The sequence below is a fragment of the Heliangelus exortis genome, chromosome 1 (assembly GCF_036169615.1).
Source record: "Heliangelus exortis chromosome 1, bHelExo1.hap1, whole genome shotgun sequence".
Lineage (NCBI taxonomy): Eukaryota > Metazoa > Chordata > Aves > Apodiformes > Trochilidae > Heliangelus > Heliangelus exortis.
This window is the reverse complement of record NC_092422.1, coordinates 185,700,131-185,715,080: the sequence shown is the minus strand read 5'-3', so window position 1 is coordinate 185,715,080 and position 14,950 is coordinate 185,700,131. Positions and strand designations below refer to the sequence as shown.

At 38.6% G+C, this 14,950-nt stretch overlaps 1 protein-coding gene across 8 annotated transcripts in view; it reads left to right on the top strand.

The window, feature by feature from the left end:
• MAGI2 (membrane associated guanylate kinase, WW and PDZ domain containing 2) overlaps positions 1-14,950 on the top strand; it is a 694,924-nt gene that overhangs the window by 542,720 nt on the left and 137,254 nt on the right. For 7 of the 8 annotated variants that reach the window (XM_071734034.1, XM_071734029.1, XM_071734032.1 and 4 more), the window contains exons 7-9: positions 2,941-2,998; positions 10,002-10,123; positions 11,596-11,778. In XM_071734034.1, coding sequence (XP_071590135.1) covers positions 2,941-2,998; positions 10,002-10,123; positions 11,596-11,778 — 363 coding nt within the window. Of the gene's footprint in view, positions 1-2,940; positions 2,999-10,001; positions 10,124-10,743; positions 10,873-11,595; positions 11,779-14,950 lie in introns of all 8 variants that reach the window. The other variant, XM_071734035.1, reaches the window with a different exon arrangement.

The window sequence follows — 14,950 nt, the reverse complement described above, 5'->3', positions numbered from 1 at the left end:
GTTTTACAACACTTCTGTTTTTATAAATGTTTACTGCTGATTCTCATCCCTAATGATCCTCTCTGGGCACAGTGAAATAAAAAAATGAGAAACTGTAATAACCTCACCCCTAGTCTGGCAAATGCTTGGTTTCCTATTTCATGAAGCACTAAAGTATTTCTGTCCTGCAATTTTTCATTTCAATAGCGAAAAAATGGAATAGATGCCACTGTTTAATGTAATGAAAAATAATCACATTGCTTCTAAAAGCAAATGTAGCAGAAGATTCTTCTAACTGAAGCTTTGTAGTAAACTACACTCCACTAACCTTCTCCGCCAGACTTTGAGGGGGGAGCAGCAGGCTTGGGGTTTGTGCTTGGCAATTCCATATTACTGGTCAACACAGGACTTTAATTAAACAAAGCTTACAGACTGTGTCTCAAATGGAAAAATGAAATAAGAGCATAGCCGTAGGTGGAGTTTGTATCTATTATGTTACACAAAGGTAATTTTTTATTTCTTTTCTTCTGAACCTATGACTGTTTTATGATGTTAGATAATCAGTGGTTCAATCCATGCATTTAAAAGTCAGTTCTCCATAATATGTCCAATTCATTAAATCTTTACAGACTTTTACTCTAGAAAATGGAATTTGTCGTTTGCCTTTGCCAGTTATGCCAGTTCATAAATGCAGTTAGGCATCATTACTTCAGGAAAAAATAGGCCAATAGGCTAGCAGTAAAACTTTGAATTGTTTCAGATTTTCATGAATATGTAAAATAAAATATTTCCTCTGCATCTATGCACTTGAAAGTGTATATATTTACAGAAAGATGACTACTTGCAAATTTTGGCAAAATATACACTTTCTATTTTTAATTTTATAGTTGGAAAAATTGCCATCTTCTAATACACTTTTGGAAAGGCTCCAGTGCACACATTGTGTGTGTGGTGCACAGATGTTTGTGCATGTTCATGGGCATTTTTAAGTATGTACAGGTTTTACCAGTGGCTGCTTTACTTTTTTCTCAGGGACTGAAATTTTTGATGGCCAGAAATTAAGCCAACATGAAGTTAATTAGGTGAAGAAAACCTTGCAAGGTTACATGAAAATAAGATACTTGCTGTATTTAAACTAATACTTTCTATCTCTTCTGTGTCATAGGGTTATGTAAAAGCATAATTTTTTCCATGGCAAATTATTAGAAGGAGCCTCACTTATCATGCATGCATTGGGAATAAAATTTACTGTAGGGGCACTGTAGGATTTGTGCATCAGCTGCTTTCTTTTTGCATATTTATGTGTAATATCCCACAGTCTTGCCTCAGGATATACAGGAGTTTGTGGGAGCCATTGTAGGGTCAATCTCCTATAGGTTTTACTGAAGTTCTGGGCAGGTCTGGAAAGAGATGACGATCATAATTTTCAGTAAAATCTATAGAAGTTTGACCCTAAACAATGGTTCCCACAAACTCCTGTTTATATATATATATATATATATATATATATAGTGAAATTAATGATGACCCACTGATGTGCCCTTGTAACAAAGCAAGCCAACAGCCTCCTGACCTGCAGTTGGCACAGCACTGTCAGCAGAGCAAGGGAAATGATCCTTCCCCTCTCCACAGCACTGGTGAGACACAGATGGAGTTCTGGATCAAGATCAAGATGTGGGCTTCACAGTATAAGAGACATTTACAGGACAAAGTCCAGTGAAGGTACTAGGAACTCTCTATTATAAGGACAGGCTGACAGAGTTGGTACTGTTTGGTCTGGAGAAATGAATGTTCAAGAAAATCTCATCAATCTATATAAACACCTGAAGGAAGGATGCAAGACAGAACCAGGCTCTTTGCAGTGGTGCTCAATGATAGGACAGGAGGTAAAGGGTGCAAACTGAAATACAGAAAATTCTGCTTAAACATGAGAAAAAACTACATTCTGTAGGTAATCAAACACTTGGAGGAATTGCCCAGAGTGGTTGTGGGATTTCCACCCTTGGAGATATTCGAAAGCTAACTGGAGATGGTACTGAGTTACCTGGTCTTGACCACCCTTCTTTAACGAGAGAGCAAAGCTAACAATATTTGTAAGAATAATAGGAAAACATGAGTATCAACATTAGGAAATTGTTGAGCTTTTTGTTACAAAAAAAAAAAAATACAGTATGAATGGCCATGAATGGCTCTATGTGAATAGATATGTGACAATTCTGCTTGTACATGAACACAGATTTATTTTGGAGATCATTAAAATAACGTATTTAACATTGTAATGCTAGTACTGGAATGTTATAGAGGTTTCTTTTCCTGAAAGGCATAATTAGTTTTATGGCCAGTAGATGCTATAATATCTTATTTTGGTTTATATTTCTACCATGTAGTCCCATGTGTCTGAGATAGAACTACGCCTTGGAACAGGATGCCTTTGGTGGCTGTGGAACTGCCATCACAGTGAGACAAATAGTGCAAGCTTCTCAGGAACATTTAGGTATACTACTTACATATAAGTGATTACTTACATGACAGGAGGAAAACTCTTTTCTTTACTTCTAGATCAACTTTTTCAGGGTTTCTAGCAAAGAAAAAAAGCCCAAAAAGTAAAGTACATTTTTGTGTGCACCTACTTTGGGAAACAGAATGCCTTCACTTCCTCAGGTGGTGATGCCATGCAAGATGTGCTATGGTTGTTGGTTGGCGCAGCTGTTGGAACAATAACGTAGTTTAACTAAATGTGTTTTTCTAGAGACTGAGATCTGTGTTTGGATGCCCGTTTTTAAGTTTCTGCTACTTGTGGGTGCCACGGTGTGTTCAAGATTTGGCATTTGCTTTGGTCACTGTGTCTGATTTCATTATCAGGTTATTTCTCTCAACGTCCAGCAACAACGCACCATTTCATTATTAGAAATCTTGGTGTTTTGTACTGCATTTACTGAAAGAAATAACTTTGTTTTTCAGAGCTTCCATATGGCTGGGAGAAAATTGATGATCCCATTTATGGCACTTATTATGTTGAGTAAGTTCCCAAATTCATTATTAAGTTGCTGTTAATGTATCATAACATAATACTAGTATCCTCTGCAGTGCTTAACCTAGCAAGGCATGGGCACAATTACTTGACATGTTAAGCTGACAATATACCAGGAATTCTCAATCATCAACACAGGTAATTAGTCAAAATGCATTCACTGTGTCTCAAGTCAGTGACACAGCCATTCAGTCATTCTCTTTCTCCAAGATGTGATTTCATGGTATCTTTCCAGCTACCACTTGCACAAAGATCATACTCATTAAAGAAATGGTTTGTTTTCTATGTGAGATACAGATATCCAGTGAGGTAGAGATCTTGTTAATCAGTGAATGCAGAAAAAAATAATCATTGTTGCTCAGTTAAGTTTTTGGGGGTAGTCCTTCCTTGCTCCAAATCAGATGTTTATACTATGTGTATCAGGAGGCAGGTAGTTTATAGACTGCATATGAAACTTTAGGGATGTGGTGTTTAATTTTGTACTTAAAAGTGCAGCTGAAAATGAGAATACAAATTTCTACTTCACAGCACAGTCCTTGCTTTCATTTTTGTTTCAAATTTTATTTTAGTCATGAAACATGAAAGAAGTCTTACTCCTCTGTGCAAAGGGCAAAAGAAATCTTTTGTGTGAAATGCGAAGTAAAGCCTGTTTTGGACATTTTCTACATCAAGTAAATCAGAGAGATTATTTTCTCTGCTTTTTAGGTTAATACAGTAAATGAAACTTCTGTAAAAAAAATCTAGATTCAAAATTGTGATACCTCTTCAGCATGGTCAGTTCTCACTCTGCTCTCTACACAAAGTATATAGCAGAGGAGGCAGAAAGTGACTTTCCATCACTGTGCAGACAGCACTTTAAAGGTGAAGAATGGTCTATCCATTATTTCCTTCTATTAAACAAGGAAAGATGACTTTAGAAAAGATGACCTCTGACCTGAAATCTCAATCTCAACTTGTGCTAATTATGCTGTAACTTTATTCTAGTTGCTTCAAACAAAATGGAAAATTTTACTTTCTGTGTATCACATTATTCTCATGGTCTCTCCAACCCGTGCCAATACTCTGACTGCAGGATCACTATGAACAGATACTAAGATTGCAGCTTTTCCAGATCTCAGCATATGCTACTGTTAAGATGCACAGAGTAGAGCTTGAGAAAGAGTTCAAAAAAGATCTGATTTCTGAAGGGTTAGAAGATTAAGATTCCCTTTCCTGCTACAAGAGCAGCAGCTTATGGATGCCCTTGCATCTTCCCTAGCCCTCCTGCAGAGCAAGCAAATAAATGAAAACAGTGTTTGGCCACTAACTCCTTCTCTCCCACTCTCCAAAAGCAGTAGCACCTACTCTGCTTCTTTGTGCCTGTCTTGTTCTGTGCCCTTAGGTAAAAGACCCAGCAGTCCCTTCTGTTTTGTTGATCAGCCCAGATCATCTGTAAGTCCTGCCTGATTCAAACAAAAGATGAGTAAAATATTGAAGTACCTACATAATGCCATTAAATTAACCTCTTGTTTTATGCCTGAGTTCTTTAAAAATGTCCTCAAGTAACTAGGGACTGGAGTTCACATATCTCTTTGTACTTAACACCCCCTCAAGATTTTTGCATGTTCCATTATGCAGCTGCTGGAGGTCTTCCCCAATGGGTTTTTGCATATTTTGGTGAGCAGCAGGTGTTGAGCAATTTCTGTGTGTTAATCTCTTATTCAGAACTTACTTTCTTGTTAGTGCAGCCCAAGGCATTCTGGCAGTGGTGGGGCTCAGACTTCCCTTCCGAGTCAGAAACAGATCTAGGATTTATCTCCATTTCATGTCCTTCCACAGGTAAACAGACACAAGGCACCATGCCCAGATGTTATTATGCAATTACATACTTTGAGGCTGTTAGTGCCAAATTTATTAATCCTACTGTGGATAAGATTTGTGGAAAGACATATCAAACCTACTGCAGGCTCAGAGGCTTTTAGAACTGGAATGAGGAGTTTTATGGTCAGTAAAACGTAGCTGTACTTTAATTTGCTGTCGAGCTCCATAAGTTTAAAACAAAGATTGCTTTCCATGTTTCATGCTAAGAAGTGGCAGTCACACCTTTTTTATTACCAGCATTGAGCAGATGAAATAATTTTTAACGTGATAAAATAAGATTACAATAAACTCTCTCAATTATGTGAAAAAAGTGGGTAAACCATGAAAAACTTAACACCTTCACATCTATTCCAATTTTACATGTAGGTCTTCAAAACTGTCAGTGAAAGAAGAGCTTGTACTCTGCTAGATGAAATATTTGTATCCCATGGGAAGTTTGTAAGGATGAGCAATGAGGCAGACAGGCTCAGGTTCACCTTACAAGAGCCAGCCATTCTTAGTTCCATTACTCTTGAGACCAGAGAAAAAGCTAAAAAGGAAAAACCTTAAAGGTCTTGCTTGCAAAGTTAATAAAGACTGATCGTGATATATCCACAAATTCTGCTAAGAAATAAGGTCCTCAGTATAAGTTCCTTCTTGAATCACCCACAAATGCAGGTGTGAGATGTTATTAAAGTTTTCATTTGTCTTGTTATGCAGGTCCATGCTTCATTTGTAAGACGTAGACATTTGACTAAATGAGAAGTGTTTGCTATATGTAGGTTAACTTTCATGCAATTTTCTCTTAATTTATAAACTAAGAACTAGCAGCACTCAGCTGTGCAGGGCTATAGAGAGGGCATGTCGTTATTAGAGTGTGCTGGATCTTTCACAATCCTAATTGCAGAATGATTACTTTCCCCTTGAAAGATGATTAACTACAACACAGCTCAATTTCCAGATATGGTCTTCTTAATAGAACAGCTAAGTTAGCCATACAGGTATTTCTTCTGGAGAAATACACCTCTTTGACAATTTCTGACAACTTTCTGTTACTACTCAAACAAAAAAATTCGTAAAGTATTAGTGACTGAAAAATAGGAATGTAAGAGAAGTTAGGCACTAACAAGTTATGCGTCGGAATGCCCAGAATCCTGATTGTCAAAATTACTTTGGTGGGTTATAGGCAACAATTTCAAAAGTTCAAGTGAAGAAAAACACATAAAAAAATCCCATACATTAAATTAGCTAAGAAAAGGACTTCTCACGAGCTGTTTTCTGCTGCTCCTTCCTCCTCAGGAAGGGGACTACTCATCCTTCCCCTGCTCAAGTGTGGGGTCGCTCCCACACAGGCTTCCCACAGATCAAGGACTGCTTCAAGCACAGCCATCTCCCTTCAGCTGCAGGTCCATATCTGCTCCTCCACAGCCTGCTCCACAGTGTTCCTTCATGGGCTGAAGGGGGACAGCTCTCCATCTCACCATGGGCTGCAGGGGAACCTCTGCTTGTGCACCTCCTCCCCTCCTTCCTCACTGACCTTGGTGTCTGCATAGATGTTGCACTCACCTCCTCTCCTCTCCTCTCCTCTCCTCTCCTCTCCTCTCCTCTCCTCTCCTCTCCTCTCCTCTCCTCTCCTCTCCTCTCCTCTCCTCTCCTCTCCTCTCCTCTCCTCTCCTCTCCACTCCTCTCCTCTCCTCTCCTCTCCTCTCCTCTTCTCTCCTCTCCTCTCCTCTCCTCTCCTCTCCTCTCCTCTCCTCTCCTCTCCTCTCCTCTCCTCTCCTCTCCTCTCCTCTCCTCTCCTCTCCTCTCCTCTCCTCTGTTCTTCCCCTTCCATTCCATGCCCTTCCCTTTCCCTCTTCCCTCCCTTCCCCTCCTTTCCTCTGGTGTTTTAGCTGTTTCCTTTTCCCCTTCTTAAATATGTTAATCTTGGAGAAATTATCACCTTCACTGATGGGATCAACCTTGGCCAGAAGTGAGTCCAACTTTGGAGCTGCGGGAGCTTCCAGCAGCTTCTCACAGGATCCTCTCCTTCAGCCCCTTCCCAGTCCACACACACAGACCCAACACACTTGGCCATCAACTGAAGTCTGCACACCAGGCATTATTGCACATTGATCTCCAGTTGTCTCAGCACATCTGCTGTGAAACTACATCACAAAAACCACTTAGCTTGGTCACATTTACTGATAAGATGGCAGAATGGTGCCTATGTCTTATAGGCTGGCTGGTGGTGACAGGACCTACTGATAACACCAGAGATAGTATTTTGACTTCACAGCTAAATGCAGCCAAAAAATAAATCCCAACTCTGAGGGGTTGTCCACAGCATACAGCAAGCAGCATGCAAGAGGACGGCATCACCAACTGCCCCTTCTTCTCTGCAGAGTAAACTTCAGGATTCTTAGGACTAGAAAGCAAACAAAAGGCCACATCTTTCTTGAACACAATATTTAATGCAGTTGTTTGAATTTATTGGAATTCTCACACCAGGCTTTGAGATTGCTCACTACTGTGAAACCCAAAATAAGGGAGTAAATTAGAGCTAAGAATTATTAAGGTCACACCAACAACTTGAGGTTCTTCAGGTACCTCTGCTCGTCTTCCTGTATGATATACTAGCACAAGGAGGTCATGTTCAAGATAGCCATTACTAAAGGCATTTTTGTGTAAATGGACTAAATCACTAGAACCTGCAGAGAGGCAGCAGATAGCAGATTATAGTTGTGCTGTCAATACCACAGGAACTCATGCTATAGACACATGCTATATTAGAAAATCTCATCTTTTTTTTTATGTCATGGAACCACATGTAACTTGTAACTTAGGTCTTCAAGAGGACTCCTGTGGTACTGAGAAATGTCCTGCAATTACAGCAGGACACTAAGCTTAGCTCAAGGTCCTAAATGCAGATCCATAGCATGATCTTAGATACCCATTACATCTGATTAATATTAAACAAAAGTGATGGGAAACTTGCTTTTCTAGAAAGGCAGATGAAGACCAGAGCAGAATACTTTAGAGCCTCTAAAATAAGACATGACCCCTGTGTTGAAGCAATTAACTCCACCCACTGTGTAGCAACTCTGTTTTTAGTTTTATCAGATGCTAACCTGGAACAAACTATTTTACCCAATATATGCTATTGGAGGCTGTTTCATAATTTCACACTTACGCTTGTAAGGAGCCCACAGATTTCAAGTCTGAAATCCTGACATCTTGAATACATTCTAGCGTTTACTTCCAAATGTATTCATGGAATGCAATCACAAATGAGAATTAATTCTGCTTGAATAAAAAGCTAAAACTCCTTTGGTCTTCTATCACAGAAGAGAGTCTCTTTCACTGGTATTCCTGTAAAACTTTTTCTATGGATTCATTTTTTTGGCCATGGGTGATCAAAACTTCATGTAGTATTTCACATGGTGTAGTACCAAAAATCGAATTTCCTTTACAGTATTGAAATACATCACATGGTATGTAGTAGTTCATAATTACCTCAATAATGCATGTAAGTCTTGTATTTCTGTTTTTAATTGGTATAGTTTGTCTCACTTCCACCTTATGTTTTTAGGTTTGCAATAGAGTACGTTGCTGAAGACTGACAATTACAGCATGAAAATTACAATTACAATTACATTTAGAAAGCAAATGCTAGGAAAGGAAATCCTATAAACTTAAATAGCCTGTCTGAAGAAGGAAGGAAACAAAAGGGACTTCCTCTGTCTGCAACATAAATAAAATTTACAAGAAAAGCGTTAATCAAAACTTGAGTATGACAGTAAGTTAGCAGCTACTTGAATGAGTTATAGCCATGTTAACATAGTAGCAAACTCCAGGATTTATCATATTTAATTCCTCTTGTGAAATAAAATACTCCCTTACATGACTGGAAATCTTTTTATGTCATTAGCTCTGGCCACTAAATCCTGATTTTCCAAGTACATTGCATTCCCATAGGACTTACTGCCTTTCTCTACCTCACTTTCTTAATGGCAATTTCAGTTACTTACTTTGAAGCAGTGGTAGGATCTGAATCCCAAGGGACCTGAAAAGTTCTTAATGTGGCATAAAAGGTCATTTCAATATAAATTGAAGGATCTCAGAGTTTCAACAGTTCACAGGTCACCTCTTCAAGTGCTTAAAGCCCATGATTGGGATAAGCTTTTCCGAAGAACCCAATACATAGCAGCTCAGTGAGAACAGATAAGGAGTGACATGTTTGAAAACCTGCCTTTCTGTGCATAGATATTTGTTTCCCCAGAACTTTGGCAGCACAAAGCCCTTTTCTGTGTTGTGATCCTATTGTGATCCTATCTTGTGGAGCTGTTCAGTGCAACCTACTAAATTGCTTTGCTTTCTTCAGAAAACATGAAATCGTAGGAATTCTCATTGATTGATGAAATGTAAGCTTTAAATTAGAGAATTAAAATCCAGGACATCATACTAGTATATAGTTAAGAGAGTAGCACAATACAAAAATATTAATGGAGTAATGATGGAGATGTACTTATTGACCTGTTGTAGGAAATATAAAACACCAAGAAAAGAATGTGTACATTTTGCCTTGTATTTCATACATTTCTCTATGTAGTTCTAACCTACCATCTTAGTTTATGCAACATCCAATTTTTCTGTACAGCTGAGCAGACTTATGCCTTAGATTTAGAAAGAAATCATCTTCCATTTATTTCCTATATTAGATTTACTTCTAAACTGCAATAATAAAAGCACTCTGCTCTAGGCTTTACCGTTTCTGTGAGTGATTAAGTAATATCACTTATAGCTGATCAGTGATAATGCACAAAACCGGTTCAGATACCTTGAATCATGCAGAGAACAATTCTTGTACTAAAGACACTCATTGCAGCATGCTTCAGCAGTGCTGCTATTCAATATGTAGTTCCATAGATCAAAAACATTTATCTGTAGCAGAGTTCAGCATATGGAAATGATAGGACACTTCTCTGTGCTGTTTATTATGCAATGTGCTATGTTGTGCATTTCTCATCCCCAACAAAATTGTGTGGAACACTAAGGAATGTGGTTTTGCTCCCTAAACAAACACACCTAAGTCACATACAGCATCTTACTGTGAAAATTATCATTGTCCCCAGCTGAACCTAGTTTTTAATCAAAACCAAATTTTTTCCAGCCACATAAATAGAAGAACACAATTTGAAAACCCTGTCCTAGAAGCAAAAAGGAAGCTACAGCAGCATAACATGCCCAACGCAGAACTTGGAACAAAGCCTATGCAGGCCCAAGGTTTCCGAGGTACAGTACCATGTCAGCTATCTTAGTTAAGGTGAAAGATCCTGCTCTCCTGTTTATGTGACAATGATTTTGTCATAGTCTGATTAGAAGAGTGTTGTTGCCAATTCTCACAATGTTAATACATATCTCTTAGCATTATTCTCCCCTAAATGTCTGATTTTCCCAGACTTCTCCTCTAAATGTCTGATTAATGAGCCACCTGAAAACACTGTAACTTTCACAGGTGCAGAGAAAAGACACAAAGGTTGACTTTAGTGTTTTCAAAAGGCTGAGAAACAAGTAATTTTCTAAATAAAAGCATAAAATCTATTCTTGGGAATGTATGACTCTCTCTTGAGCACCTGAGGTTGGCAACACTGAAATAATTAATTGTACTTTCTCTAAATTACCATTAATTGGTGTTTGGTATGTTTCTAAGCTAGCTCAACCAGCAAGCATCAATTAAGTTAAAAGCCTCAAGCACTGTGTTACAGGAGTTTACAAGAATATAGCCTCTTGATAAAGTAAAAATTAATGTGCCTGAAATGAGCTGTAAAAGCAGCAACCAGTATTGGTAGAGACAAATAAACTTTGATGTAAAGTTACAGCCAGAAAATGAGGCTTGTTTTCCTTTGTAACAGTAGAAAGCTCCTCATCAACCTTACCTAGACCCAAACTCTTCCACTCGCACCTGGCTCCCAGGAGGTCCCGCAGCGTCAGTGATCTGTCCCAGTGCCGGCGTGAGCCCAGCGGGACATGGGGGCTACAGGGTACGTCCCCCCGCTGGCAGCACCGCCCCGGGGGCTGCGGGAGCAGGGGCAGCACCTGAGGTCACCCCCTTTGCACCTTCCCCCCACCCTTGGCACCTCTCTCCCACCCTCCCTCACCCAGCACCGCAGAGCAGAGAGGCGCGGGGAGGCCCCACCACCCACGCCGCACACCGGGGCGCACGGAGGTCGCACTGCAGCTGCGCGTGTCGCGTGTCCGATGCCAGAACCACACGTGCTTGGAGAGAAAAGTTCACCTAATATTTAACACTGCTTGTTAATGGATGGAATAGGATATTCAACAGGATATTTTCCTTATTGTGAATAAGGAAATAATTTGTGAGGCAAATTATGGAGAATGTGTTGCTTTGTGGGCCAAGCTGAATGCATAGGTTATGAAAGAGGTTTTAAAATTTCCTCATGGGTCATTTTTATTGTTGCAATTATTTTAGGTACACAATATGCACTTCCAAATGTATTTCTAATACAAACGGGTATTTATAACTCCCCTACTAAGGGCTAATCTGCCATAGATAAGAAATGTGTTTTAAGCTTTGTATTAATACAAGAACTCACAAATATTTTTTTTCCTGGAATGCCTGCACTCCTTATTTCCTTGGTTTTTACACAGTCACCTGCTGTCAGCCAGTATTGTTATCTGCTGTCCCCACTGTGTTGAGACTAGATCAGAACTTTTGTCTTTCTTGTTTATGTCGACTGATGTAGAAAAACCACTCTTCACCCGCGATGCATCACAGCTGAAGGGGACTTTCCTCAGCACAACTCTTAAGAAAAGCAACATGGGATTTGGATTTACCATTATTGGTGGGGATGAGCCGGATGAGTTTCTCCAGGTGAAGAGTGTAATTCCTGATGGGCCTGCAGCACAAGATGGGAAAATGGAAACAGGTAATTAAAATGGTTTTGTTGTTCTTTCATATGAGAAGTAGAATAAGAAAAAGAATTCTCATTCTCTCTCTCACCTTTTCTGTGTTAATATGTAAAACAACTGCTCTATAAGATACACTTCTCAGATAAAACTGTCTTGTAATTTTTCTTTGTAATATTGCCAAGTAGCTTATTTTTCCCATTTAACAGTATTTTAAGGGAGAAAAGATCTCTGCGTTCTCCTGCATAAAATCGGGACATGGTATTTGTTTTATGGGATGTTTACTCAAAGGGAGTCTGCATGGAAAGAAAGAGAGACAGGCAGAGAGAATGCAGACTTCTAAGTGCAAATTTATTTCTTTAGAAAGAATGGTTTTGGAAAATAATAATCAAACTTGAGTCTGATCCAACATTGTTCTCATCAGAACCATGAAAATAAGAATTTTCAGTGTGGCATATGGACATGTAGGCATCTGTAGCCTACTAATGAAGAATCTGTGAAAACTACCTAAATAAAAGAAACTTCCTCTGAAGAGATTTAAAGCTGCTTATAAGCTCTGGACCGCCACTGGAAATATTTTCATGTCCACAGATGGATAAAGATTGTAAACTGCTGTCTTAAAGGCTTGTAGAGTCAATTCACATCTATCCATGGATGACAAATTTTTGGAGGAACATGAACTTAGTTTCCAAGCCAGCTATCATCTCTTATAGAAGACAATCAGAGAATAATTGAACTATTTCAGTCGGCAGGGATGTTGTGTCACCAACCTCTTGCTAACTGTGGTTGGATTGGGTTGCTCAGGGTCTCAGCTTGCTTTGAGATTTTAGAAAAGTTTTAGGACAGATTCCACAGCTTCTGTGTACTCCTGTCCCAGTACTTAACTACTCCCACAGTAAAGATTTTTGTGCTTTATATCCAATTGGTATTTCCACTGGCACAACTCTTTACCAGTGACTGTTGTCCTTGTTTGTGCAGCCCTGTCACTGTGTCCCATCTCTCTCAGCAATCCTTGTTCCTCAGGTAATAGACAGGCTGCACATTGTTACTGGGACATATGCATAATTTTTCCTTCCATTTATCACCAAGACTTCATAGAAGAAATGCTAATTTAGTTTCTATATTGTTACTGCATAAAACCAAGTTCATGGTGGCCAGAGTCACTATGAAGGTAAAGAGAATTTCTTAGCCTGGGAGAGATCACTGTGGATGGATGACAGCAGCAGAGCAGAGCCCTTTTAGTGTGTTACAGTACAGGAGACAGACACATAAACACACAGAGACACAAATAATGTGAGTGGAATAGTCCCCAGGGATTCTTCTCAAAATTTCACCCTCCTGTTATTGAAGCAAAGTAATGATCTGGAGTATCATATGTTGGAATACATCATCCTGAAATCTAGTTTATTCCATAGGACTCTCAAATGTAAGAAGTATGAAGGTTATGAAAAGCATTTTTTAAAAAAATGCAATTTGCCTGAAGTCTTACATTACAGCTGTCATGATGTTTCTGATGCCAAATAGGCAAGCAGATCATTTATGTAAAGAAGTTAAATGTAAGAAAGAAACAGAATATAGATTACTTGCATTAGTTTTATAAAAAAGTTAGTCTAACAGATTTTATTAATTCTCAGTTCTTGTTGTCATTTTAATTTAATGCAACTTGGTTGTGAAAGGCAAAATTAAATTAGCTGATTAAGTCAACAAAGAATACAACAGGCTTCCTGAAGTTCAGAAGGTTTTAGTAATATGGACTTAATTTTTACTAATATTTTCATATTACATAATACACTGCATGAGATATTTTCCTTGTTTGTCATGCTGTAGCATTCTCATATCCAGCGTTCAAATATAGTTACTTGCTAATCCCTCTAAAGTGTGGGCTGATTATTGATTCACTTTTTCACATGAAATTCTTTTCTCTAGAAAATAGAGTATCCTTGCAACTTAATTTTTTGTTTTAATTGAATATGGGTTTCATAATAATATTGATGGAGATTATTCAACTATATTAAGAATGCAAGGCAAATGTGCATTCAAATATATAATTACTCTATAATTGTGAGCCTGATATGTGCGAAATTAATCTCAGAATAACTTCTGGCCTCAAATGTCTTTATTTCTGAGAAGAGTGACAGAGTTCTTATGTGAAGAAATTGGAGAATCTCAGGCTAATGATTGTGGCATCTAACATGGTTTCTATGAATATCTGAAGTGATTTCTAAATGTGATAGTGGTAAACTGAAAAAAGATGTTTAAGGTCAGAATATTTATAAAAGCAATGTTCAGCAAAATGCTTATATTCCCTAACAGCCTGTCCTTTTTGCACTTCCTGAAGTAGGATTTGTCCCCCTATTCAACCATTTTACAAATGGTATGAAAGCTTCATGAGTTCCAATATCTAGTAGAATCATAGAATTATAGAATGGTTTGGGTTGGAAGAGGCCTTAAAGATCATCTAGGTGCAACCCCCCTGCGTTGGCAGGGACAACTCCAACTGGACCAGTCTGCTCCAAGCCTGGCCTTGCACATGTCCAGGGATGAGGCATCCACAACTTGCCAGAGTAACCTGTTCCTGTGTCCTGCCACCCTCACAGTGAAGAATTTATAAAATCTTATGTTTTAAAGCTATCTGAATTTAAATGTGTACCTTTTGTTTGTTCACTAGGCATGATTGGATCATTCTTTAGATACAAACTATGTATTGTGCAATTTATGTGCACTCTATCTGTGAACACAATCATGGGAAACTTTAATAGATTATCAAAATACCATATTATGGCAGTAGAAGTAGATCATAGTAGAAGCATCATAGTAGATAGCTCAAGGACAACAGCACCAGGATTTGTGTAGCAACCTGGGTGTAAGGGATAAGCACAGGTGCTGGTGCTCCCTGATTTAATACAGCTCTGGAGCCTTTCATTTTAGACAGGTGGTAAACAGAACCTTAGTGTTTCAGACCTGCATCAGATATGGAGAAAAAAAGGAAGAAAAGGTACTGTCTCCTTCAGCTTACCTGAGCTTACCAATGTTGTACTATATCCTAAATGTTAAAGAAACAGGCTCATAGAGAACTAATATTGTGACTTTGGCTTACTTCTCAACCCAAAATCTTGTTTAGGGGTCAGATACAAATGCTATTCAAAGAAAAGGGTGGATCTATGTAAGATATTATTGCCACCCTTTAGCATA